General features: G+C 39.8%; 1 protein-coding gene across 4 annotated transcripts in view; it reads right to left on the bottom strand.

Annotated features, from left to right (window-relative positions):
- The window catches only part of cN-IIIB (cytosolic 5'-nucleotidase IIIB), a 123,506-nt gene that overhangs the window by 56,868 nt on the left and 39,290 nt on the right, over positions 1-27,348 (bottom strand). For 2 of the 4 annotated variants that reach the window (XM_068375559.1, XM_068375558.1), the window contains exon 4: positions 24,544-24,613. The exons of 1 other annotated variant lie outside the window; for it this stretch is intronic. In XM_068375559.1, the coding sequence (XP_068231660.1) occupies positions 24,544-24,613 (70 nt within the window). Of the gene's footprint in view, positions 1-182; positions 253-24,543; positions 24,614-27,348 lie in introns of all 4 variants that reach the window. One more of the 4 variants, XM_068375560.1, reaches the window with a different exon arrangement.

The raw sequence follows: 27,348 nt of genomic DNA, 5'->3' as shown, positions 1-27,348 counted from the left end.
CTTATCTACATAGAGCAAGAGCCTAAGATGAAAAGACTCAAATGTTATGAATACAATATTATGCCATATCTACAATCCTTTAAAATGTACATACAGGTGACAAAAAGTAACTTTAGAATATCATAATAATAAACTTGCAATTGCAAATAAAAAAGATGAACATATCAATTTAATCAACTCACCAAAACTTGAATCTGCTCTCTTTCCATTCACATGTGATTTGGTAATAGTCATGTCATAATCAGCAATAACCTGAAATTCGGGAGGGCCACTCATTCAATGTGTTGACACTTCATGTTTATCAATGCTCATCTCGTCACATGACGAATGGTGATGAAAATAGATGTGGAATTCTCAAAAAGAACGAAATTATCATTTTCATTCAAGAACCTACCAGACTAAAAATTACAAGTCACAGCAGAAATATCATCTTTGCATCAATTCATCGGCTATTTAGTAACCATGAAAAATATAAATAATGCAATTTATTAATCACAATAAATTCCATGACAAAAAAATATATAAAACATTCAACCCAAAGCAACAAAATGTGAGTATGAACAGCAAAACTATTAAATTCCACCCATCATCAACAGCTTCCATAAAAAAAATGTGAACTTGCCCAAAGAATGACAGAAATCTAATCTTTACAACAAAATCAGCAGTTATTAGCATAATTTTTTTCTATTTTAAGGGACAGTAACATATACAAAATACACATAATTGACCATAAAAACACTAAAATACCGTAGTTAGGTTAAGCCGGTCTATCCATCAAACGTGGCAACAGTGATGTCTAAACTTTGACCATGTTTACAGCTTAGTATTGTATTCATTGCAAACCATTTACTAAAAAATGTAAAACTAATGATATATGAAACGTGATAAAGTTAAACTTCAGGCCAAAGGAATTCTATTTATGGACCTTGAATTTCCAGTTCTTTTTTTTTTTTACTTTAACCAATTAAGTTTCTGAGGTAAAGTACAAACGTAGCTGAATATTAGCTAGCCAATTGTGAAAAAGAACATTCTTTTCCTCATGTATGTATGGTCAGACAAACACCAAACATTAAAGATATATGATTAATTATAAGAGCTTTATATAGGACTCTGAGGTAATTGTGGATATTCGAATATCATACCACAATGAATGAGGCGGCATTAACTAAAGGTTTGATTCAAGCTAGAGGGCAATGGAGTATCAACTATATCATAAAGAGAAAAATTTGGAAATGTCAACTTCAAACTTCATGGAAGAGAAGCCATGTTAGGTTGATTCCCATTAAAAAGTCACTTTACACTGAAGAAATATCTTTGACCAGGTTTGACCCAATGAATGAGACAATGCACAGAGAGATCTCTTTTTCCAAGAAGAAGTCAACTCATAGCCATGCACAAAAATCTCAACCTCTTGGATTACATATCCTCTCTGTTTATCAGAAATGCACACCCTTTTTTGTGCTTTATAGCTTAAAAAATTATCACAGAAGAAAACTCCCATAGAAGAGGTTAGCCTCAAATTCTTTGAACATAATGTAGTTCATAAGGAGCATATTTAGCTATCTACCCATGGTTCAAGGTCATAAGATGGTCTTGAAACAAGGTAATGATGAATCATTTGTACCTTAGTTACATGACTGTGCCTCAGTATTTACTGCAAAGTAAACTGCTTTTGCCAAGGCTTTGGTACTTACTTTATTTGGAAAATTGAAGGAACATACTTTGTCCCCCCTAGTGAGGGTGAGAACAGGTATAACAAAGGAGTTAGCAGCTAGAGTGGATATGAATGTGTTGAGGTGGTTTGGCCATCTAGAAAGAATGCAAAATGGCTGTCTGCTGAAGAAGGTGATCAATGCAAGAATTGATGGGTGAAGTATAAGAGGACGGCCAAGGTTTGGGTCGATGGATGGAGTGAAGAAAGCTCTAGGCGATAGGAGGATAGATGTGAGAGAGGCAAAAGAGCATGCTAGAGATAAGAATGAATGGCAAGTGATTGTGAAGCAGTTCCAGTAGGCCCTGTTGCTTCCTCCAGTCACCTTGACTGTTGAGGTAGCAGCAGTAGGGAATTCAGCATATGAAGCTTCATTTGTGGTGGATAAAGGGGGAGGATGGGCTTCGGCACCCTAGCAGTACCAACCAAACTTGGCTGAATCCCTTGTCAGGCTGGGAGGAGAAAAAGACGATAAGTCCCTTTTTGTTCTTTTTTTATGTTGGCTTCCCCCAAAAATTGGAAGGAGTGCCTTGGTAAATAGGCCTACATAGATAGAGAGATTGTCACACACTGACTCTAAAAGGTCATTAGATTCTCTCAAAGTTTTTAATAGTTTCCAATCCTTAGCTCAAAACAATTAAGGTATGATTTTTTTTTACTTAATTTCTGCTGGGTTTCCTTTCATGGGAATTTTTTATATAACTAGATTACGATAAGAAAGAGACTGAAGTCCCATTACTGTAAATGACAATTATACATAAAAAAAGTGTTCCGCACTAATATGAAAAGACTAAGTAGATCATACATTTCAAGGAAATGTATGAGAAGTGGTTATGCTTCTTTTCAGCAAATAATATCACAAATTTTTAACAGTATTATGTATTTTTCCTTTAATAAGAGTATGCTCATGGCAATGGTAGATATTTCTGTTAAAACTTAATGAGGTAGTGGAGGATAGCTGGAGGATGCCGTAGGTTCAAAGATTCTCCTGAAATTCTTTGAAGAAGCCAGCCAATCCACAACCAGAATGGGCTGAGCCATCTATAGAGGAAGGGATGAGTAATTTGGCTGACCTCTTTTGAAGACTGAACTGCTTCTGGTTCTCATGCTTTTAGGTGCTATGTGCCTTAGCCTTTGGAGAGTGAACAGTAGAGCATGGCACTATGCAGTGTGTAACAGCGTCAAGCGAAAGCCTGTTCTTAGTTGGCAAGGATCTTTGCCGACAAACGTGTGAGCACCATGTGGTATCTCGGTGCTTGTATAGATGCCGAGATTGGACCTGAGAAGTTACCGGTTCCAATCCCCACTGCGTAAATGAGTTGAAAAGTCTTGGTTCCTGATAAAATCTCGAAGCATATTAAGATCTCATGTCCTCGACAATTCCCTGAGAGTGGTATGATCTAGGTCTTGGCATAGTCTTGGTGTGTCAGAAAATCTCAAGCATTGAAAGATTCCAGCATGTTGGAAGACCTTAGGTCTATGAGTGCTGAGATGGAACAAAATAATAGGTCACTCATGTGCTAGTTCCCTGGTTACTCTAAAGTACTGATCACCCAAAGAATGAGCATGAGTACCAATTGTGTAGTTCTTGACTGAAATGAAACGATCACATGGTTCCCGATCGTGGCACTCGGCTGATCCCAAGGAAATGAGGACTGTAGAGAACAAGCGCAAGGAAGAGAGAAACCAATTGGAATGTTCCCATATGATGATACACCAAGGAATGACCATGAGAAAACCTTGGTGCTCTCAAAGGAATGACCTTGTAGTTCGTACAAGCAATAAGATCATCCATGCAGTCCTCTTTTGCCAGTACCATAGGCTGGAAAATCTGAAACAACGCAGATGGCCTAAGTTCTGTACCAAATAAGTAACTGAATAACAAAACCGAGAGATATAATCGCAGTGTGCCCAATCGTGTGGTGTCCAACAAGTGCGGTGCAGTCCGATCCCACATCAAGTGGACACACCATGAACGTTCAAGTGCTAACGGAGTGCATGGAGACCAGCATCGTGGATGTAGTGTGTGTGATGGTCGTGGCCGTGGTGATTGTATCGTGCGATCCGACAGCCGGGATAAGACGATATGCTAAAATTATATGTTTGTGCTGCTTATGCACATGCACTCCATCATGCTCTTTCTACTGGGTTGTCATCTCAGGAACTTTCCAAAGAAGGAAATGGACGAGGGCAGCCGCCTACTATCCTGCACAAAGGAGTCACTGAAGCATCCTAGAAATGTTCTGGAATAATAGAGTGATAAGGGCAGCTGCCAATGTCCTGACAAGCAGTACTTCTAATTGGTCTCACGAGACCTAGCATTAGTAGGAGTGCGAGCTCCCATACCTAACATTGAAACACTTTCTTGGAGAGGGTCGGGTTTTGGTACACTGCTGCTACTCATACGAAACCATGTACACTAGAGGAATTGGTTGATGTCTCGTAAGACTCGGCCCAAACGGTCTTCCTGTGGTTTGGTGACACCAGGTTTATTCTCTTTGGGTGGACAGGTATCACATTTACAGGCTCATCAACAAGCGGGGAAGATACCGAAAAGGTAAGGTGATATGGTAAGGGGAGCACATATGCTTCGGTTCCCTCTGTCGCCCATCCAGAACAGTGGTTAAGGGTGGCAGCCTTCATCCCACCCGGCCCCCCTCGAGCATGTTCAGTACTAGGAGCAGGAAGTGCTGATACCCTTCCTGCAGAAATACATAGCAAGTATGTGTTGTGAAAATTTGATGAAGCGGTCGTGCGAAGTCAATTTCTTTGACTAAAACACGAGGATGAATGTGAAGTACCCCTGTCATTATCTGGTCTCGGAATATGGGAGGATCTCTTGATGTAGACTGGCCTCGGAGCATAAGAAGATCTCAATATGTCAGCGTAGAATGCAGGGAAGAAGCAGGTGAGAGGTGCCCTGTTACTTGAACATTATGATCACTGAAAGGTAAGTGTGAGGAGTTTGAGTGTGCTTGGTGTCCACACGTGTGGAGGCCGATGACGTGGAGACCAACGAGCATGTGGATCCAAGGTATGCGGAGTGTCATTCAGCAAGAGACAGGTGAGGAAGAGGTCTATGACAAGACAGTCTGCTAACGTCATCACTCTCCTCACTGACTTTAGTCCGCTTCTCATCAATGTCATCAAGCTCATTTTTGTCGACTGTGCAGACAGAACGCATGGATCTCAGGTGCTCGTGGAGCCCAGGTGCACATGAAGACCAGGCAGCCGTGGAAGGTAGTACTATCCAAGTCCTCATGCGTGGAGACCATGAGCATACGCGTTAAAGGCAGTACAGTACGTTCCAAGTACATATCGTGGAGACCTTGCATACGTGTAGAGGTTGGGAGCATGGAGAGAGTGGGTGTGGAATCCTGTTGCTTCTGGAACCCTTCCATGTGGAGTGTGGTCTTGGTGACAGTGCTGAGACTGTAGGTGTGGAAGCCTTGCACATGAAAAGCTGTCTTGGTGATGGTGTTGAAATAGTCTGCTTGTGTCCATACACTACTCAGTGAGGGGAAATTTGATCACCACAATCCTTCTGCTAGCCTGACATCTTCCTTAGCGGTGATCTCAATGTTTTTCGGGAACTGTTGGAAGAAGACAGGAAAGAGGGGAGCACTTCTTATCCCAACTGAGGGATTGAGTGCTCAGTCTCATATGATTCTGAAAGCTGATAACAGGTATGGGAACTACACCACATACCCATCAATGTGGGTACAATCTTGGCACGTACTGCTTGGTTCTGGGTACAATATTGGGATGTACAGCTCAATGCTGGGTACGATTTTGGCACGTACTGCTCGTTGCTAGGTACGATCTAAGTACATACTGCTTGGTGCTGGGTACAATCTTAGTACATAGCATTCCTCCTGCTACGTATCATCCTCATATACGTGAGGAGAGATCATATGACAAAATACAGCAATGTTGGTCGATCTTCTGAGACGATGTCTTCTTTGAATAAAGTAGTACAGTAATGCTCGGTCGAGAGCACTGCATATGGTGCAGGACCAAGTGCAAGTGCAGAAGCAGTGCATACCGATGTTTCTTCCAGTTAAGGAACAATTCTCAGCATGCACCATTACCTCTTTGTGCTGAAAAAGAGATTGTGCAGGAAGGAGGAAGAAGAGTAGTGCCTTTCATCCCAACTGGAAGTGCAAGTGCTCAGCTTCGTATGAGAATTGCGCATGCCACTATTTCTTCTCGCTATGGGACAACTCTCGACACTTTTTCCAGTATGAGACAGAGCATAGGTGAAAGGTGTGCGAGCACTCATATCGAGACACTTTTCCTGAGTTGAGTGTACTGACATTCCTTCCTACAATGAGACAACTTTCAGCACTTAGCTAAGAAATTTGGTTCCTGGTGCAGCATTGTCTCTTCCACGGGAAGAGAAACGATAGGAGTCACACGTACATGACCCCTATCGATTAGTTTTCCTGAACTTCCTTGATGACGTCTTCTACTTGTCTTCCTCTAGAAGAAGCAACTAAGAGTCTATTACAAAGTTGAGCAAAGGAGAAGGAAGAATTTGAAGTTCCCCTTCTACTAGGTCATACAAGCCAATGATAACACTTCCATGGTGAAAGAGACCACTGAAACTCCAAGAAGATGCAATACAACTAGATGATTAGTCCTTAGTGCTTCTAAGGAATCGGAAAGACACTGAAGGTAAGAAAGGCAGCAACATCCCCTTTCACACTCAGCACCAGCAAAAATTTCTTACTCTAATAGAGCACAATGATGTTTAAGGACTGCCAACCGCCTTACAATTACGTTGTCATTCTCACATGACCACACAAGCAAGGGAATAAGGAACAAACAGGAATGCAGTCCAACAAGAACAAGAATGTGGATATTGGCAGATAAGAACAGAAAACTGTCACAGAGCTACAATTACTGGGAAACAACTATAAATCCTTTCCTTCTAAACATCCTTCACATATGATGATTTGCCAACACATTCTTTTAAAAGAAAAGCAAAGGATTAAAACAGTCAGCTGAGGACATCGGAGATATGTCTGTACTATCCAATGGCTGAAAGCAAAGTGGCCTATCAGCTGGGAAGGATTATCAGCCACCCTCCCGCTACTATGCTGTAAGCATACTCCTATTAAAGGACAAAGATTCTTTTAGTATAAAAAATGAAGTAGCACTTAGTTTGTCTTTCTTTCATTGTTAAATATACACCATATACTGTACAGTATAACTTTTGTGTGATTGTTTTTTATGATTTGTGGTAATGAAAATAAATTCAGAATACCCACAAATTCTTAAAATAATCTGCCTTTTCCCTAGCTATACGAAACCTTGACCCTTTAATAGGGAGGTGTTTTCAACACAAGCTTGAGCGGTGTGTAGAATCGTTTAACGAGGGGTTAAACGACCAATGGAAGGAGTGGGTGAGCAGCCCCAACACCTCCCATCAGCAGGACTAGCCTCACTTCGATCTATCGGCTGAGGACCGAGATGAATGTTTGAGGAGGGAAGTTAACTTAAAGGACTTGAGTTTTTATAGCTTGGAAAAATACAAATTACTGTAAAAATTTGATTTGTTCCTATTATTAATTGCTAAGCTATAAACCCAGTTGGAAAAGCAGGATACTATAAGCCCAAGGGCCCCAACTGGGAAAATAGCTCAGCAAGGAAAGGAAAAGAGTAAATATAAAATATTATAAGAACAGCAACAACACCAAAGTAAATATCCCCTAAATAAACTATAAATACTTTGACAAAACAAGAGGGAGAGAAATTATTTAGAAATGTGTGCCCATGTGTACCCTCAAGTAAGAGAACTCTAACACAAGACAGTGGAAGACCATGGTACAGAGGTTATGGCACTACCCAAGATTAGAGGACAATGGTTTGATTTTGGAGTGTCCTTCTCCTAGAAGAGCTGCTTACCATAGCTAAAGAGTCACTTCTACCCTTAACTAGAGGAAAGCAGCCACTGAACAATTACACTGCAGTAGTTAAGAATAAGAATTGTCAGGTGTATGAGGACAGAGGAGAATCTGTAAAGAATAGACCAGACTATTCTGTGTATGTGTAAGCACAGGGAAGAGCCGTAACCAAAGAAAGGATAAAATGTGGTACTGTCTGGCCAGTCAAAGGACCCCATAACTCTCTTGTCCTATAATAGGAAGACTCACTGCATGGTGGATTAGAAGTTCCACTAGAACAGAACTAGATCGTTCTTTTTTCCCCTGGAAGTGTCAGTCTGCCTGGCTCCGTACAGGAGCAAAGGAGATGACTCCAGCAACCTACTCTCTGTCTTTCATAGAGATGGGAAACCTGATAGGGTATGGTCATTACAAAAGGAATTGCATATGGTCACCTAAAGAAACTCTCCCCAAGGGGGAAATCAGCTAGGAATAAGATACCTTCAAGATATCAATGGGTTGGTATAAAATCCACCATGCACTCCCTTGATAGGGAGGATGGGGGAGAAACTACTTCTTCAGGATTCAAGAATGGAACTCAAAAGTGTAACTTACCAGCATTAAATCAGATCCAGCATGTAACGTTTCGACAGCTTCGTCCTCTCAAGAGATGGGACAGAAAAATGAAGAGGAGCCAGGTATTCTACCATTCATTACAGACTTACATGTATATGTTACCCTAGACAAGGGGCTACCTACTGCACTGTAATTGTTTACTGGCTACTTAACACTTGGTAAGGGTAAAAGGGACTCTGGCTATGGTAAGCAGCTCTTCTATGAGAAAGTGTCTAAATTGAAACCACTGTTCTCTAGTCTTGAAAAGTGCCATAGTCTCTGTACCATGGTCTTCCACTGCAATGGGTTAGAGTTCTCATGCTTGAGAATACACTCAGGTACACTTATGTCAGTTTCTTTATTTCTTCACAGGATTATTTTTCACGTTGGCGTCCTTGACATTATAGCAAACTGGTTTACTAACTCTCTCCTTTATGATGTGTAGTAACCTATTTTCCTAGATTTCAAGCACTGTAATAGTGTAAGGAATTATTACCCTTTTCTTTTATACAACAGATACCTTTGATATTTAGAACTACAATGGACTGGGTTTTTATTAATTGCTCGTTAACCATTCACTCATGTTTTGTGATATTAGACTTTTCTAGTTGTTTAGCACTGAAGATGAGATTAGTTACACAGTTTTGAGTATTAATATCAATTTTTGTTGCCTGTTTGTAAGCATTTTGGGCATAATTTTTTCATGAAAGTTACTCAATTTATCCAGATTAGACTTCTGTCTCCCTTTAGAGTTCTACCTGGAGAGAGGACCATCTTGCAGTTTATATAAAAAACTGACTGCTCAATGAAATCCATCTGGATATTCTTTTTACCCCCTGTCTTGACTTGAAAACTATTAATTCATTATAATAATATGTCTATAGTAACCAAGCCCAATCGTGAGGGCCAAGTTTAACAAATCTCTTGCCTTGCTTAAACCTCATCAGCTATACGAACTCTATGGGTAAGGAAGCCTGTTTTACAATTTCACTCTCCTACATGTTTTAAGAGTAACTGAAACCTGGAACCATAATCAAAGCTTTTTTAGTACAAGAAATAAAAAAGAAATCAGGTAAAGGTAATCTAGTTTGGTGCAATTGCATAGATTTGAGTAATGAGAGTACGGTCCTCACAAAGAATTAAATTGATTGGGTTGTATTGTACATAAGTAAAACTTAAGTCTGATACAAACTGCAAGAAATAAGTAAGGACATAAGGACAAAAGAGGACACATTAAATAATCATGCTGCTAGCAACAAACAGTTTACACAATGATCCGAAGAAATTTTGGATACAGATGAATTAATAACCTCTTCGGGACAGGATATATCACTACAAACCATCCAATACGCTAAAACTGTTGAATGAGGGCTGTAACCCTGAGGAATTACAGTACAGCATTTCAATTTAATTGTTTTCCTTCAGAAGTTTAGACAGTACAGTAGAGAAGATTTACAATATAACAACAACAGTTTAGGAACAGCCAGTAAGCGTGTCTAATACAGTACTATTTTATATCATTGGAAATCTTAGAAAGTTTTCAGTTATATTTCCTTAAACATGTTTACAAAAAACATTTAGCTAATCAATCTGTCTACCAATAATCATGAAACAGGTGCTCTTGATACATAAATGAGCCCCTCCCCAGACTACAGTACTTAATATTATTATAAATGATTGTAAAAAGGCATAAATATTTTACTTGACTTTTCTTTTCCTTTCATATATTGGTTACCAAAACCAAACAAAGTTCATTCACACTAGCCAGTATAATTAAATCTTGACTAATTTAAAGATGGTGCATTGGACAAAATATTTCATGCTAAAAAGTTTAATATCCTTGCACACGGTTATTCTATAGTTATAACACCAACAGTAAATATAACAAACAAAAAAATTTTCAGTCATAAAAACAAATGGTGCAAAAGTTCAGGTCAAAAGCAGTGTAATAAGTGCAATAAAATACACACAAAAACATAGAGGTAAATAGCATTAAACACTTATTATTCAAGAAGTATTTCAAGACATCATCACGCAGCTTCCTAAAATAGTTACATAGTCCCATGATACAGTTTGTATTCCCACGATACAGTTTGATTTCAAATAATACCTAGACATTCTTACTTTTGCTTCTTGCTTGTAAAAAGTTTTTTTTTTTTTAAATAGTAGCAAACAATATAATTTTCGGATCAATATCGTATTAAATATGTATATCAAATTAAGGTTTAGAGGTCTTGGTACAGTATTTCTTTTCTTAACAGTAAAAGTTTAAACCAAAAATCAGATTCAATACAGGATATATCCACATCACGTTAAGTTTTCCAGACCCAATTTTATAATGCAGCATGGATTGTAATTTAGGTGTAAGGCCTCCACAAGTCCAGCATGTTAAATTTTAGTATTCAAAACAATGTGTGTTTACAAACATGTAGCTAAACTGCCTTTGTGCAAATACAAGCAGCCACAATGAACCAACCATTTCTATTTGAATTAAGGCAATTGATCTACCTATGTATAAATGTATTCATTGTATAATCTGGTGTGACAGAAACCTAAGACTTGTTAACCAGTCAATTATTTTGGCCATCGTGTCATAATAGTAAAACAAGAAATTGACAAAACTAGAAAATCTCCCAAGACCTACAGCCAGGAATAAACCACGATTTAATAGACTTTTAGAATTGTGCACTAATAATTTAGTGAACCTACATATCAGCTGGTCTACTTTTACTTAAATTTATATATTAATTTGCATAAAATACCGTAATTTCATCAAAAAGAAGAAGTGTAACATTCAAAAGCTCACCACGCAAAATATCTCTATTAGTCAGAAAAGCATGCTTGAAGTATAAAAAACTATTTCATAATAAAACAAGCAAATATTGAGCACAATGCTAAAACCAACAGTATAATCAATAAAACATTGCATACAAGATTGTACATTAACAAAATTATAAAAAAAGTGCAAGCCAATCACAAAGCTAAAATGCATGTAGATTCTGCCTTTGGTAATTGGTTTTATGGTTTACCATATAAATTAAAATTAATGGAATTTTAATAATAAAATTTGCTATTTCTATACTCACATGATGTTCATATTGTTTCTTTTCCAGAAGCTTGGTTTATCTACTTTTACCTGTAAAATTTGAATAAATATTTCCAATTCTCTTTACCTCTAGTAAAGTAATAACATACTTTAGCAGTTAACGACAAAAAGAAAAGTGCCAAGGAATCTTCGTTATTTTAGTTTCTTAGTCAAACTATTCTCCCTATCCACTTGACATTACAAGCCAGAGGGGAGGAGTGTGAGCATGTACAGTATATGAACATCAGGTGAGTACCTGTATAGAAATAATAAAAAATTTATCATTAAAATTTCATTTACTTCTATGAACTTCCTTGATGTTAATATTGCTGACTCCCACACACTGATGGAGGTATGACATCACAGAAGGAAAGGGATAGGAGATTTATAGAATTGAAATACCGCATGAAATAGTTGAAATTTTGGACTCAACTGGTTTAGATTAATGGTAACAATCCATCCTTGAAATATGGGACTCCATATTGCTTTTCTAAAAAAAAAAAAATTTAAAAATATCAAAATCAACTAAAATAAGTTATAAACCTACATCACCAGCAGCCACTATAGGACCCAGAGCCCAATAATCTCGATAAGAAAACCATAATTCTTCAAGATAATGTTCAGTGAACACCACCATGGTATGCAATTGAGCTATTGCCTCAACTCTTTCCAAAGAAAGACTTCTGCAAAATAGTAGGTGTACTCCTGTTCTGCGCCTTGCCCTCCAAAGATGGAAATTTGTTGTCTGATGAAATGCTTAAAAACATTTCCAAAGAGGGGAAGTGAAGAAATAGCAGAAAACTCAAGTCTCAAAACAATTTTTGCTGTGAAGGATGGTAAAAGGAAACAAAGTCACCTTATGCTCCCAAAGCCTACCTTAAAGGAACAGTGCTTACAGTTTATTAAGCATTAAAGGTATATCCATACTACCAAGATTTTGTCTACTGACATAATAATAAAATTCAAAATCTTAGTCAACACCTGGATACATATCAACAATGATGTATGAAACTTTGTCTGTAAGAATGTTGAGCAACATATTGGTAACGCAATTCAATTTGGTGAAGCCATCTACACCTGTCTCTAGAGACTTGAAAGAGTATGTCAGCATGCTGCTATTGTGGTTTTGTGTTTAAATCAAAGAAGGAATCAACGCATATAACATTCCATTAAATTAACAGTCATTTCTTTCAGCCACTTCATGGTCTCGCTCATACAGTCTCTATTGGTGTTCTGTGTCTGCTCGGATATCTTTAAGCACATAGACTCATCTACACCAGGCTTGCCAACATATCGCCAATAAATCAATACCAATATGTTGACAATAATGTTTCATCACCAGTCGAACAACTTGTTACCTGTCACACTGTACATTAAGTACAGTGTTAAAGAATGGTGCTAGCATGTCATTTTCATCATCATCCCAGCTATAAACAATTAGCCTAGTCTTCTCCAGATTTCCCCCTAAATCAAGCAAGTTTCAATATGATTCAAACTTAAAACATACTTTCCCTGTGAGGAACAGTGAGGCAATCACAAACCTCACAATGGTAATTTATCACACAACTATCCCTGTGCATTAATTACTAACAAATCCAAAGGAAGGGAATTTATAATGCAATAAGACTATCATGATGTTAAAAAGGTATATGTTGAGGTTGAACCAATATACCCTTTTCTTTTGGTAATCATTGACTTTGTCCTCAAATCAGGCACTGCAATTGATCTGAGAAATCTTTTAATACCCTTCAAACAGACACTCTGTCCACAGTTGTAACTTTTGTCTCCAGCTCTGCTCATTCCGAAAAGGATGATGTCAAAAAGCTGCTTAGCTCAGAATAGGGCTCTCGCCTCAGTGAAGGTCTTCAGAAGCTCTTCATCTTCTATGCCTTCCAAATGTCCTCAGGCAATATGATTTCATCATAAAAAGCAACTAATCCCAATTGTTCAAAGAAGCCTTTGCTGTTATCTGCTATTTTCCCAATCCTAATAACTAAGGAAAGATTGAGTTCTAGCCCAACTAATCCAAGGATGTCGTCATCTGTTACCACAATCACTATACAGAAGTTCCTAGTTCATCCAACACAAATCTTTATCATCTATTAATTTTCTGATTAGAATAATGAGAAGCAGCCAAGCCTTTGTAAGAAAATAAATCCCCAACAGAGGAAATGGACTGGGTTTGTGATGCTTACAACTTTTGGCAACTGTATTGGTATAAGGAAACTTCAACAGTAAAAGTGTTATCAATATTGCTCGTTCAAATCTGGTAGCAGAATCTTATTGCTTATAGCCACCATCAGCATTTTCACAAGCCCAACATATAAGCTTTACAAGTTTTACTATTTAAAGGGCAGCTCAACTCAATTTATTGCAAGTCATGACCAACTGACCATTGCTAGAACTTCATGCTTGTTTAGTCAATCATTTGTTAAGCTGCTCCTTGCCAAGACAAAGTGAAAAGGTTTCTTTCTGAGAGTTCTTGTCCATTATCAACTGGCTAGAGTGAATGTTCAAAGCTTCACCAGCTCTCTCTATATACTTCTTGGTTAAAGGGCACAACTCACGACCTCTTGCTTTGAATTTTGGAAATTCAGATTATTGTATTTTTGGCTAGAGAATCTATATTTCAAGTCTCAAATAGTTCTTTTCAGTGAAATCAGTTTGCTTTATTGCTAAAAATGTTATTTTTATTAGTAAAATAAATTTTTGAATATACTTACCCGATAATCATGTAGCTGTCAACTCCGTTGCCCGACAGAATTCTATGGAGAGATACGCCAGCTATCACAATACTAGAAGGGGGTGTACTTACCAGCGCCACCTGTGGCCAGGTACTCAAGTACTTCTTGTTGACACCTCCTCAATTATTCCTCGGTCCACTGGTTCTCTATGGGGAGGAAGGGAGGGTCGATTAAATCATGATTATCGGGTAAGTATATTCAAAAATTTATTTTACTAATAAAAATAACATTTTTCAATATTAAACTTACCCGATAATCATGTAGCTGATTCACACCCAGGGGGGTGGGTGAAAACCAGTGTACAAGATTAAAGGATAGCTAAGTATCCCGTATTTCATATAATCAGTTATCCACAATAACAATGAAATAATAAGTACCTGGTAAGGAAGTCGACTTGAACCGTTACTCTGCCTTTAATAAGATCGTCTTCCTTACTGAGCGCAGCGTTCCTCTTGGGAGGCTGAATCAACTCAAAGGTGCTAAAGTATACAGGGCTGCAACCCATACTAAAGGACCTCATCACAACCTTTAACCTCGGCGCTTCTCAAGAAAGAATTGACCACCCGCCAAATCAACAAGGATGTGGAAGGCTTCTTAGCCGACCGTACAACCCATAAAAAGTATTCAAGAGAAAGGTTAAAAGGTTATGGGATTATGGGAATGTAGTGGCTGAGCCCTCGCCTACTATTGCATTCGTTGCTACGAATGGTCCCAGGGTGTAGCAGTACTCGTAAAGAGACTGGACATCTTTGAGATAGAATGATGCGAACACTGACTTGCTTCTCCAATAGGTTGCATCCATAACACTCTGCAGAGAATGGCTCTGTTTGAAGGCCACTGAAGTAGCCACAGCTCCCACTTCATGTGTCCTTACCTTCAGCAAAGCAAGGTCTTCTTCCTTCAGATGAGAATGTGTTTCTCTAATCAGAAGCCTGAATAGTAAGAAACTGAGTTCTTAGAACTTGGAAAAGAAGGTTTCTTGATAGCACACTATAAGGCTTCTGATTGTCCTTGTAAAGGTTAAGACCTTTTTAGATAGTACCTAAGAGCTCTAACTGGGCAAAGTACTCTCTTCAGATCATTCCCCACCAAGTTGGACAGGCTTGGGATCTCGAACGACTTAGGCCAAGGACGTGAAGGAAGCTCGTTTAGCAAAAACCGAGCTGCAAGGAACATGTAGCCGTTTCAGATGTGAAAACAATGATCCTGCTGAAGGCGTGGATCTCACTTACTCTTTTAGCTGTTGTCAAGCACACGAGGAAAAGAGTTTTTAATGTGAGGTCCTAAAAAGAGGCTGATTGGAGAGGTTCAAATCTTGATGACATAAGGAACCTTAGGACCACGTCTAGATTCCAGCCTGGAGTGGACAACCGACGTTCCTTTGAGGTCTCAAAAGACCTAGGGAGGTCCTGTAGATCTTTGTTGGTGGAAAGATCCAAGCCTCTGTGGCGGAAAACCGCTGCCAACATACTTCTGTAACCCTTGATCGTAGGAGCTGAAAGGGATCTTACTTTCCTTAGATATAACAGGAAGTCAGCAATCTGGGTTACAGTGGTACTGGTTGAGGAAACTGCATTGGTCTTGTACCAGCTACGGAAGACTTCCCCTATAGACTGATAGATTCTGAGAGTGGATGTTCTCCTTGCTTTGGCAATCGCTCTGGCTGCCTCCTTCGAAAAGCCCCTAGCTCTTGAGAGTCTTTCGAAAGTCTGAAGGCAGTCAGACGAAGAGCGTGGAGGATTGGGTGTACCTTCTTTACGTGAGGTAGACTTAGAAGGTTCACTCTTAGAGGAAGAGTCCTGGGAATGTCGACCAGCCATTGCAGTACCTCTAAGAACCATTCTCTCGCGGGCCAGAGCGGAGCCAACCAACGTCAGCCGTGTCCCTTTGTGAGAGGAGAACTTCTGAAGTACCCTGTTGACAATCTTGAACGGCGGGAATGCATACAGGTCGAGATGGAACCAATCCAGCAGAAAAGCATCCACGTGAACTGCTGCTGGGTCTGGAATCGGAGAACAATACAACAGGAGTCTCTAGGTTATCGAGGTAGTGAACAGATCTATGGTTGGCTGACCCCACAGGGCCCAAAGTCTGCTGCAAACATTCTTGAGAAGGGTCCACTCTGTGGGGATGACCTGACCCTTCCGTCTGAGGTGATCTGCCATGACATTCATACCGCCCTGAATGAACCTCGTTACCAGTTAGCTTTCGATCTTTAGACCAGATGAGTAGGTCCCTTGCGATCTAGAACAACTTCCACGAAAGAGTCCCTCCCTGCTTGAAGATGTAAGCCAGGGCTGTGGTGTTGTCAGAGTCCACCTCCACCACTTTGTTAAGCTGGAGGGACTTGAAGTTTATCAAGGCCAGAATAACCGCCAACAACTCCTTGCAATTGATGTGAAGTGTCCTTTGCTCCTGATTCCATGTTCCCGAGCATTCTTGTCCGTCCAAAGTCGCACCCCAGCCCGTGTCTGATGCGTCCGAGAGGAGACGGCGGTCGTGTTTCTGAACAGCCAAAGGTAGACTTCCTTGAGAAGAAAGCTGTTCTTACACCACGCGAGAGAAGACCTCCTCTCTTCGGAAACAGGAACTGAGACCGTCTCTAGCGTCATGTCCTTTATCCAGTGAGCAGCTAGATGATACTGAAGGGGGGGGAGGTGGAGTCTCCCTAACACGATGAACAGGGCCAGCGATGAAAGTGTCCCTGTTAGACTCATCCACTACCTGACTGAGCATCGGTTCCTTCTCAGCATGCTCTGGATGCATTCTAGGGCTTGGAAGATCCTTGGGGCCGACGGAAAAGTCCGAAAAGCTCGACTCTGAAGATCCATACCCAAGGAGACAATGGTCTGGGATGGGACGAGCTGAGACTCCTCAAAATTGACCAGGAGGCCCAGTTCCTTGGTCAGATCCATAGTCCATTTGAAAATCTCCAGACAGCGACGACTTGTGGGAGCTCCTAAAAGCCAGTCGTCTGACGGAGCCGGACACAAGATCATGGTACTGCTGCACAGTCTGTGAACTGTCAATCATGGGCAAGCGAGGAAGTACAGTGACAACCCGAATCTGTCTAGACTGTCTGGGTCGTACAGACAAACTCCTTATCGGGTTGCTGAGGTTGCCGCACTGCGTCACAACAAGTCACTTCTGTTGGTTGTTGAACGTCTTCCCCGTGACACATTGACTCCGTAAACAAAAAATCCTCTAACAAGGACTAAGCTTGGACTGCATGTCTTGTAACACAGCTCAAGGTCTATGGGAGCAGGTGTGGTAACAGACGGGATTAGCGACTGAAGTGGAACCATTACCTTCCCTGGAAGCATGTTATGCTTAAATAAAAGTCCATAGGAGGCTATGCAGCTAAAGGCTCCTCTCCAAATGACAGAGTCCTCAAGGGAATATCAGAAGGAGGGAGAAAAGAACTTTCTCATCTACAGGGACCATATCCTAGAAAAGCTAAGTTCTCTCAGTGAGGGTTCACTGGTGCAAAAGCAGCAGACTAGAAGGCAACGTTATGAAACTGCTTGACAGTCTAGTGAGTTGGCAACAACCAAAGATGTGTGACTGAGAAGCATGCGGTAAGGTATGCAGAGCATGTTGTATGCAGAGTATGCTGTATGCAGAGCATGCTGTATGTAGAGCATGTTGTATGCAGAGCATGCTGAATGCAGAGCATGCTGTATGCAGAGCATGTTGTATGCAGAGCATGCTGAATGCAGAGCATGCTGTATGCAGAGCATGTTGTATGCAGAGCATGCTGTATGCAGAGCATGCTGTATGTAGAGCATGTTGTATGCAGAGCATGCTGAATGCAGAGCATGCTGTATGCAGAGCATGTAGTATGCAGAGCATGCTGTAAGCAGAGCATGTAAGGTAAGCAGAGCGTGTGCATGGCGTTTAACATTTCTCAGAAATTCCATGACCAGTGCTAGAGTGCTTTATGCATGCTTGCATGGGGTTTTAATATCAACATAATATATACCTTACATTCATAACTCAAGATTCATATTTTGCGATATTGTTAAAAATATATTGCCAGGAATACAAATATATTTTTATAAGTAATACAAATAACCTCCATTATCATAAGGTTTGAAAATGGAGGTAAGGTATGCTGAACAGCAGAGTCAGAACGAGCTGGAACAACAATAGTTGTGGTTTCCTCTTCAAGACTCTGTTGAGGGAACACCTGAGGCTCAGTCTGCAAAGGCTGATCAAAGGAAGTAGCAGAAGGTAGGCGCATGGGTGGAGGAGGCTGACTCCTGGCATGAGTGGTTGAACCCAATGGTTGCGCTTGCTGAGCGGTTGGCGGAAGCGGAGTAGCAAGTTCCTGTTCCTGTGGTGTGAGCGGAGCGCGATGAGGTTGAGGCTGCGCAGAACAAGGTAAATGTCTCGCAAGCTGAGGCTCCTGAGGCGCAAGGCCAAGGTGTAGTGGTGCTTGCCTTGTGGAGGGTTGAGCTCGCTGCAGCGAGAGCTGAGGAGACTGACTCATGGACGGGAGAGGTTGTTGTACCTCAACCGAGAGTTGCACCACTGGTGGAGCAGCAAGTGGAGGCGGAGGAAGAGAGGTATAATCCTCCTGATCCCATTGTAAAGGTTGCCTTAAGGAAGGCGGAGGCTGAACACCACTGGGAACAGCAAACTCAGAACGTGGCTCAACATCGTACGCCTGGCAGGTGGTACTGCGATCAGGCGGAGCGAGCGCAGGCGGAGCGAGCGCAGGCGGAGCGAGCGCAGGCGGAGGGAGTGTAGGCGGAGGCGGAGGCGCAACACTCTCAGCCCGACACTCACGCATCAAGTCCGAAAGCTGTGCTTGCATGGACTGTAGTAGAGTCCACTTGGGGTCGGTAGAAACTACAGTAGGCTGAGGTAAAGCCTTAACAGTCGAGCTCTGTTGTGGCAGAACCTTACTCCTCTTAGGCGGAGTGCATACAACTGATGACTGAGGAGAGTCAGAGCTAACCCAATGACTGCATCCGGGTTGTTGAACTCTAACTTCGTACGTCTGGCATAGGTCTGGACTTTACGTTTAAGAGGTCTTGAGACCTGAGACCAGCGTTTTCTCCCCTAAATTTCTTCTGCAGACGAGCAAAATAAGGGCTCAATCGTCTGCGGGTGGGAGTGACGGTCTCGGTAAGACACGCCCACAACCACCGAGGATACTTCTGTGCGCCGATCAAGGCCTGCTGAACCCTTCTGCCCTTCGACATTGCTTCTCCCCTGGGCTTGGGAGCTTGCAAGAGGTCCCGGACTGGGAGGACGACTGGCGCGCACAGAAGTACCCTCACGCACAACACTGACACACTTTGCGCTAATCACTTATCACTTTGATTTTCTGTTTGCACTTATTTCACTGAACTCGAAACTTTAAGTGGTTTGTACCTGAAACACGCAATTCTATCCTTTCTCAAAAGTTAGTAATTGCGAAAACAGAATTACAATGTAACAGAAAAATCTAATGAAAGATAAATAATTCAGTGGCTGGAAAGAGACTAAACACTAGATCACTCTAGAAACGTTTACCTTCTTCCCCTAAAGAGACTAGGGAGAAGAGCAAAAACGATAACAACGTTACTCGCTTGAATGAAACGTTTATCCTCCTCTTTCTCCCTCCGTCTCTATCTCTCTCTCTCTCTCTCTCTCTCTCTTGACTTAGAACCTGAGAGAAGAGAAGAGCCCAATCATATATATCGTTAAAACATATTATTGTTAAAGGAAAAAACTGAAATATTTCCCAAAATGAAAAGTTCCTTTATTAGGATTAAAACCATTAAGTTAAGAAAGAATGAACAAAACGCTAGACACGGTTACTCTTACTGCAACGTGAAACCGTGAAAATTCTTACTCTATCGTAACGATAGAGCGCAAGTTGAACGTTCTGAACGTCAACAACTGCAGAGACAAAACAAAACGTTAGTTCAACTTTGAAAACAGTACGAGACTATCAAAGAAATTCTTTCAAAGACATTAAAATAGCAAAATATGTTAACAGGTAAAACCAAAATGACGGGCTCAATGTTAATTAACTTCGGTACCAAGAAAAGACCGCCTACTATTAGGAAGGTCGAATATAAACAAATATAAAAATTAATTTTAATAAGTTTATAATAAAAGGAAGTTAATCGAAGAGGCCTATAAGAGGCGGAGAGATATAAAATAAATCTATAACTTTTGTTAAGCAAAATTAAGAAAGAGAGTCTATACTCTCTTAGACACCAACACTTCCGTCTAAGGGAAGGGTCGGCCATTTAAAGGTGAAAGAGAGTTCATACTCTCTTCGTCACCATAATTAATCAAATTAATTCCAAAAGCTAACTAAGCTAAAATAGAAGTTTCCAGTAAAGCGACAGCCGAAATCAAAGAGAAATACTTCACCAAAGTCGTGAAAATACTCCAAGAACATAAGCGTATCCCAGAACGTCTTGCCGGAAGCACGACAGAGGAATAATTGAGGAGGTGTCAACAAGAAGTACTTGAGTACCTGGCCACAGGTGGCGCTGGTAAGTACACCCCCTTCTAGTATTGTGATAGCTGGCGTATCCCTCCATAGAATTCTGTCGGGCAACGGAGTTGACAGCTACATGATTATCGGGTAAGTTTAATATTGAAAAAGTAATTTTAATATATTTACGCAAGCACGTTTGGTTGCATACTCTACCTTCTTCTAACCTGAGTACTTATCTATTTACATTTTCTTCAAAAATTCAAGAGAAAGATATTTATTTTAGTATCCCATAAACAGTAACATCATCATTTTCTATGATTTCCTGAAGGATATATTACCACTTTTCTTAATACAGTGCAGTACAGTATTCTCTATGGTATTATTGACTTTATATGAAATGCAAAATTCTTTTTGAAGCTATCTCACCCAACCCGTAGCAAAGTCATTCCCTAACCGTAGATTTTGGGGCAAAGTGGTGGGGGGAAGCAGTTGATATTTCCAGCGGAGGAGTCAATAACTCCTATACCAACAAATATATTGAAATAAAATTTTAAGGGATTATTTAATAATATATAAGCTTTGTTTCTGTTAATTTTCATGTTCATACCTGCTATAGGCATGCCCTGGCTGTCACTTTTGTTTGTGACGACTTTCATCTAAGAAATCAGCGAGGAGGAGCAAACTACTCCTTGAGTTTTACAGATATCCAAATGATTTGCACAGGGTTTGATGGGTGTTATGTGAACTACATTCATACCAATTTTCGTATTGATATTTGCCATAGAAAAGTCACAGTAGCCATTTTTCGATATCCACTGGTGGCCGATTTTCGGCGGCAACAAATTATTCGTAGAATACTTTACATATCTAAACAAAATTTTCAAGGGTTTATGGGATGGATATTTACTTTGTTATTATTATTACATGCTAAGCTACAATCCTAGTTGGAAAAGAAGGATGCTATGAGTCCAGGAGCTCCAACAGGGAAAATAGCCCAGTGAGGAAAGATAACAATGAAAGATAAAATATTTTTAGAAGAGTAACATTAAAATAAACATCTCCTATATAAAGTATATAAACCTTGACAAAACAAAAAGAGAAATAAGATAGAATAGTATGCCCGAGTGTACCCTCAAGCAAGAGAACTCTAACCCAAAACAGTGGAAGACCATGGTACAGAGGCTATGGCATTACCCAAGACTAGAGAACAATGGTTTGATTTTGGAGTGTCCTTCTCCTTGAAGAGCTACTTACCATAGCTAAAGAGTCTCTTTTACCCTTACCAAGATGAAAGTGGCCACTGAACAATTACAGTGCAGTAATCCCTTTGGTGATGAAGAATTGTTAGGTAATCTCAGTGTTGTCAGGTGTATGAGGACAGAGAATATGTAAAGGATAGGCCAGACTAATCAGTGTATGTGTGTGTAGGCAAAGGGAAAATAAACTGTAACCAGAGAGAAGGATCCAATGTTTTACTATCTAGCCAGTCAAAAGACCCCATAACTCTCTAGTAGTAGTATCTCAACAGGTGGTTGGTGCCCTGGCCAACCTACTACCTAGGAATGCATAAATAAATGTTTCCTCATGTCTTAAGTTCTTTTCATCAGATTTCTTTGTGTGCTCATTAATATATTCACAATTTTTATGCTATAATTATGCTGAAAGATGTACAGTATAAACTTCTAAATAAAAAAGTCACCATAGAAAGTGTTTTATACACTGATAAAAATATACATAATAAAAATAAAAATGCTAAGAAAATTTTCAATGTAAAATTTGTAAATAAAATTCTCTTTCAAATAGTTTCTAAATTAAAGAAACTTTGGTTAAGAAAAAAGAAATAGGAGTTTGAAGTGACCAAAAAATATCATTGTTTTAATGAGGTCGAATCCCACCCCTTCAAAATACATCAAAAGACATACACCGTGTAGTGTGGGCCAAGCTGCAACCAGTGTGAATAATCAAGTGAAGCAGCGCACAATACAAAACATAAGGTCTAGAACTGGTAGACCGCTCTGTCGAGAAGTGTAGGTACAGTACTTCATAGAGAGCTGATGAATAGGTACTTGTAAGTATGCATCTTTCAGATCCATTGAAACCATGAAGTCTCTTTCTCCAATGGAACTCTGTAAAACACGTAATGTTTTCATCCTGAACTTTGTTTGTTGTGCAAACTGGTTCCTCTTCAAAGAATAAGTCTACCACAGAATGGGAGGCCACGATCTGCACTCGGCACAAGTGGATGAGAGCTTAAAATCATACTACCTATAAGAAGTGCAAAAGGAATATAGATGTACCATCTATTTACTCATAAACTGATTGCAGTGTCTACCCTTTCCCTCTTTTACAAAAATTCGCTTCACTTTCCTATTGATGTGAAGCCAGCAATAAACCAATTTAAAATGGAAAGAGATAGAAAAAGATAAAATAGCCTTGGATAGGATGCAACATTATGTGTGCATTCATTATGGTTGACAAAAAAAGAAAAAAGTTCAGTCTTTGACAGGAGTGGGCTGGGCCATTCACCTGCACTCACCACCTGTTGATAACTACAGTACTTCATATACAAATTCAATTACTATTCCAGCTCACTAAAGATATTCCCTATCTTAAAGGGACAAACAGTTTGTATATGCATAGGAGCAAACAGTATAAGGTTAGTGTGCGTGTAGTAATAAAAAAAAAAAAAAAAAAAAAAAAAAAAAATAAATGAAAATATATCTTTTGCAGTTTGGTACCAAATCAGGCAATGAATTGGAACAGTACTAAAGTATTGTTTATAAGATTCAAGTCTTGAAATTTAACCTTGACCAATATAATCATGATAGCAAATCCATGTTTAATTCAAGGAAGGAAAGTTTTAGTTCATTTAGTAACAATGCATTCATGGCAAACAAGCCAATTTATGTAGAGCAAATACTAGCTTCTAATACTAATCGTACCAAATGTATACTTTCCATTAAAATGTATTAAAACATTATTTTAGTACTCCTGATACAAGGAAATAATTGTCCTGATTTACTAGAACCCTTCAGATTAGTATCTAGCTTGCAATGCAGATGAAATTTGGTTTTGAAACAAAAACAGAACACAAATTCATAGTTTAAGCCATGCTTTCTTTACTGTATTTTCTTACTACTCAAACGCATACAGTCAGCTATCCGTCATTGCATAGGGGTTAGGTAACAAAGACACCCGTAACGAAAGAAAATCCCTACATGTTGTCCACTAACCTCAAAAATAATACATTACAGTATGTTATTTTCATGTAGTCCACTAATTGTACTACAGTTGTTCGATAAATACGGTACAAACTCCTATTTTTACATCCTAAACGAGTTGATGCCATGAAGGTCAGAGAAGAATAAAAAATGCGATGATGAAATCTGCAATGACAGGGACCTGACTGTATTTGCCAAATTTTCTAGCCAATAAAGACTTTTCAACAAGAATTGTGGAATTCAGAAAGTAAGCAAATATTGAAAAAAAAAAAAGGTATGCTGGAATCAAATCTGGGTCATCAACTGAAACTTGCCCCATAGGCATTAAAAAACCACAACGATGTTAAAAGCTGCAGTTACTGTTATAAGCTACAGCCAACCATGATTTGTGTAATTTTTCAACGAAATAGTTTTCCAGATACTTCCCAATGTCTATGTTCAAACTGGTTTTATCAAAGCACTCTAAAATACCAAACAGCAAACAACATAACTTTAGCAAAACTATTCCACTGGAAGATCAGACTACTGTCAGAAAACTACATAGAGTACACCTGTACTTCTTTTACTAGAAATATCTTAAAGATATCTTAAAGCACTGGCTTGCAATGGCAAGGTAATAATACGCAAGTCTACCTGCTCATGAACCTTACTATAGTTGGGCAAAATACCACAGCGTCTTTAAACATTTTCTCAGCAGCTCACTGGTACAGTATACACAAGTTAGCACACAAGACAAATTCTGACATCTATGCTACATCCAACACATTATAAGGTATTCAAACAAACAGAATAGTTTCAGGGTGCAAAATGCATTCCCTCCTAGTTACCACTTACCCCAGGAACAGGGACACCGCTGACTGTTGACACGGAACCGAGTCAAAGTGAAGTCATAATCCACCACAAGCTGGGGACAAATGTGCCATAAACAAATACTACATTATATCATATATATATCTGCATATCCATCATTCAACCATGAAATTCATCTAGTCAGGTTTCATACAATTCTAAAATTTATGAAAAAACCCATCGTGAATAAATTGGACATAAAATTTAAATCATAATAATAAATCTAATAGTATTAAAAGCAACTACAGTATAAAAAACTAAAGCTAATATAAGAAGTCAAATAGCTAAATCAAATTATGTAAGCATTGACAGAATTCTAAGATGGATATTTATTATTTCTATATCGTCATAATCACCTGATGTTCATAGTGCTTTCCTCTCGAAACTGTTTAAATGTAGACTTCTACCCAACAATTAAAAAATTTCCTGTTATCTTTTCTTGAAAATGCCCAACCTTCTAGCTAAGAATTGAGTTAATCTGGCAGTTAATGGAAACTAACTAGGTGTGAGTATGCCATGAAACCAGATCACTAGCCTCTTGAATTAACTAGTCAGTGGGGAGGAGGGGAGCATGTTATGAATATCAGAAGAGTACAGAAACAAATACAGTATTATTAAAATTCCATTTAAAGAATTTTTATGAAACCTCCCATGATGTTCACAGTGTTAACTCTCACACAGATGGCGAAGGAACAATATAGGAAATGTAACATTCTAAAGTAACAAACTAAAAATTACCCAATTCATATGGTTCAATGTTAACCAATTCTAAACCAAAGTAAACTTTCTAATCACTCATGCTTTCTCACTTGGCTCCAAACATATACCCACTATCAAACTAGTAAAATATTATTTTCATTAGTAAAATAAATTTTTGAATATACTTACCCGATGATCATGTAGCTGTCAACTCCGTTGCCCGACAGAAATCTACGGTCGGGATACGCCAGCGATCGCTATACAGGAGGGGGTGTACTCACCAGCGCCATCTGTGGTCAGGTACTCCAGTACTTCTTGTCAACACCACCTCAATTTTTTCCTCGGTCCACTGGTTCTCTATGGGGAGGAAGGGTGGGTCAATTAAATCATGATCATCGGGTAAGTATATTCAAAAATTTATTTTACTAATGAAAATAACATTTTTCAATATTAATCTTACCCGATGATCATGTTGCTGATTCACACCCAGGGAGGTGGGTGAAAACCAGTATACATGTTAATCAAGAAGCTAAGTATCCCGTATTTCATTTTTATTAGTTATTCAAAATAACAAATAAAATAGATAAGTACCTGGTAAGGAAGTCGACTTGAACCATTACTCTGCCTTTAATAAGTACGTCTTCCTTACTGAGCGCAGCGGTCCTCTTAGGATGCTGAACGACTCTTAGGTGCTGAAGTATAAAGGGCTGCAACCCATACTAAAGGACCTCATCACAACCTCTAACCTAGGCGCTTCTCAAGAAAGAATTGACCACCCGCCAAATCAACTAGGATGCGGAAGGCTTCTTAGCCGACCGTACAACCCAAAACAACAATAAAAGTATTCAAGAGAAAGGTTAAAAAGGTTATGGGATTATGGGAATGTAGTGGCTGAGCCCTCACCTACTACTGCACTCGCTGCTACGAATGGTCCCAGGGTGTAGCAGTTCTCGTAAAGAGACTGGACATCTTTGAGATAGAATGATGCAAACACTGACTTGCTCCTCCAATAGGTTGCATCCATAACACTCTGCAGAGAACGGTTCTGTTTGAAGGCCACTGAAGTAGCCACAGCTCTCACTTCATGTGTCCTTACCTTCAGCAAAGCAAGGTCTTCTTCCTTCATATGAGAATGAGCTTCTCTAATCAGAAGCCTTATGTAGTAAGAAACTGCGTTCTTAGACATAGGCAGTGAAGGTTTCTTAATAGCACACCATAAGGCCTCCGATTGTCCTCGCAAGGGTTTTGACCTTTTAAGATAGTACTTAAGAGCTCTGACAGGGCAAAGTACTCTCTCCCGCTCGTTACCCACCATGTTGGATAGGCTAGGTATTTCGAACGATTTAGGCCAAGGACGTGAAGGAAGCTCGTTTTTAGCCAAAAAACCGAGCTGCAAGGAACATGTAGCCGTTTCAGATGTGAAACCTATGTTCCTGCTGAAGGCGTGAATCTCACTTACTCTTTTGGCTGTTGCAAGGCAAACGAGGAAAAGAGTTTTTAGAGTGAGGTCCTTGAAAGAGGCTGACTGGAGAGGTTCAAATCTTGATGACATAAGGAACCTTAGGACCACGTCTAGATTCCAGCCTGGAGTGGACAACCGACGTTCCTTAGAGGTCTCAAAAGACCTAAGGATGTCCTGCAGATCTTTGTTGGTGGAAAGATCCAAGCCTCTGTGGCAGAAAACCGCTGCCAACATACTTCTGTACCCCTTGATCGTAGGAGCTGATAGAGATCTAACATTCCTTAGATGTAACAGGAAGTCAGCAACTTGGGTTACAGTGGTACTGGTAGAGGAAACTGCATTGGCCCTGCACCAGCTTCGGAAGACTTCCCACTTAGATTGATAGACTCTGCGAGTGGATATCCTCCTTGCTCTGGCAATCGCTCTGGCTTCCTCCTTCGAAAAGCCTCTAGCTCTTGAGAGTCTCTCGATAGTCTGAAGGCAGTCAGACGAAGAGCGTGGAGGCTTGGGTGTACCTTCTTTACGTGAGGTTGACGCAGAAAGTCCACTCTTAGAGGGAGAGTCCTGGGAACGTCGACCAGCCATTGCAGTACCTCTGTGAACCATTCTCTTGCAGGCCAAAGGGGAGC

This window comes from Palaemon carinicauda, chromosome 6 (assembly GCF_036898095.1).
Source record: "Palaemon carinicauda isolate YSFRI2023 chromosome 6, ASM3689809v2, whole genome shotgun sequence".
NCBI classification, from domain to species: domain Eukaryota; kingdom Metazoa; phylum Arthropoda; class Malacostraca; order Decapoda; family Palaemonidae; genus Palaemon; species Palaemon carinicauda.
Note: the sequence above shows the minus strand (reverse complement) of the source record. Positions and strands in the feature narration are given on the sequence as shown.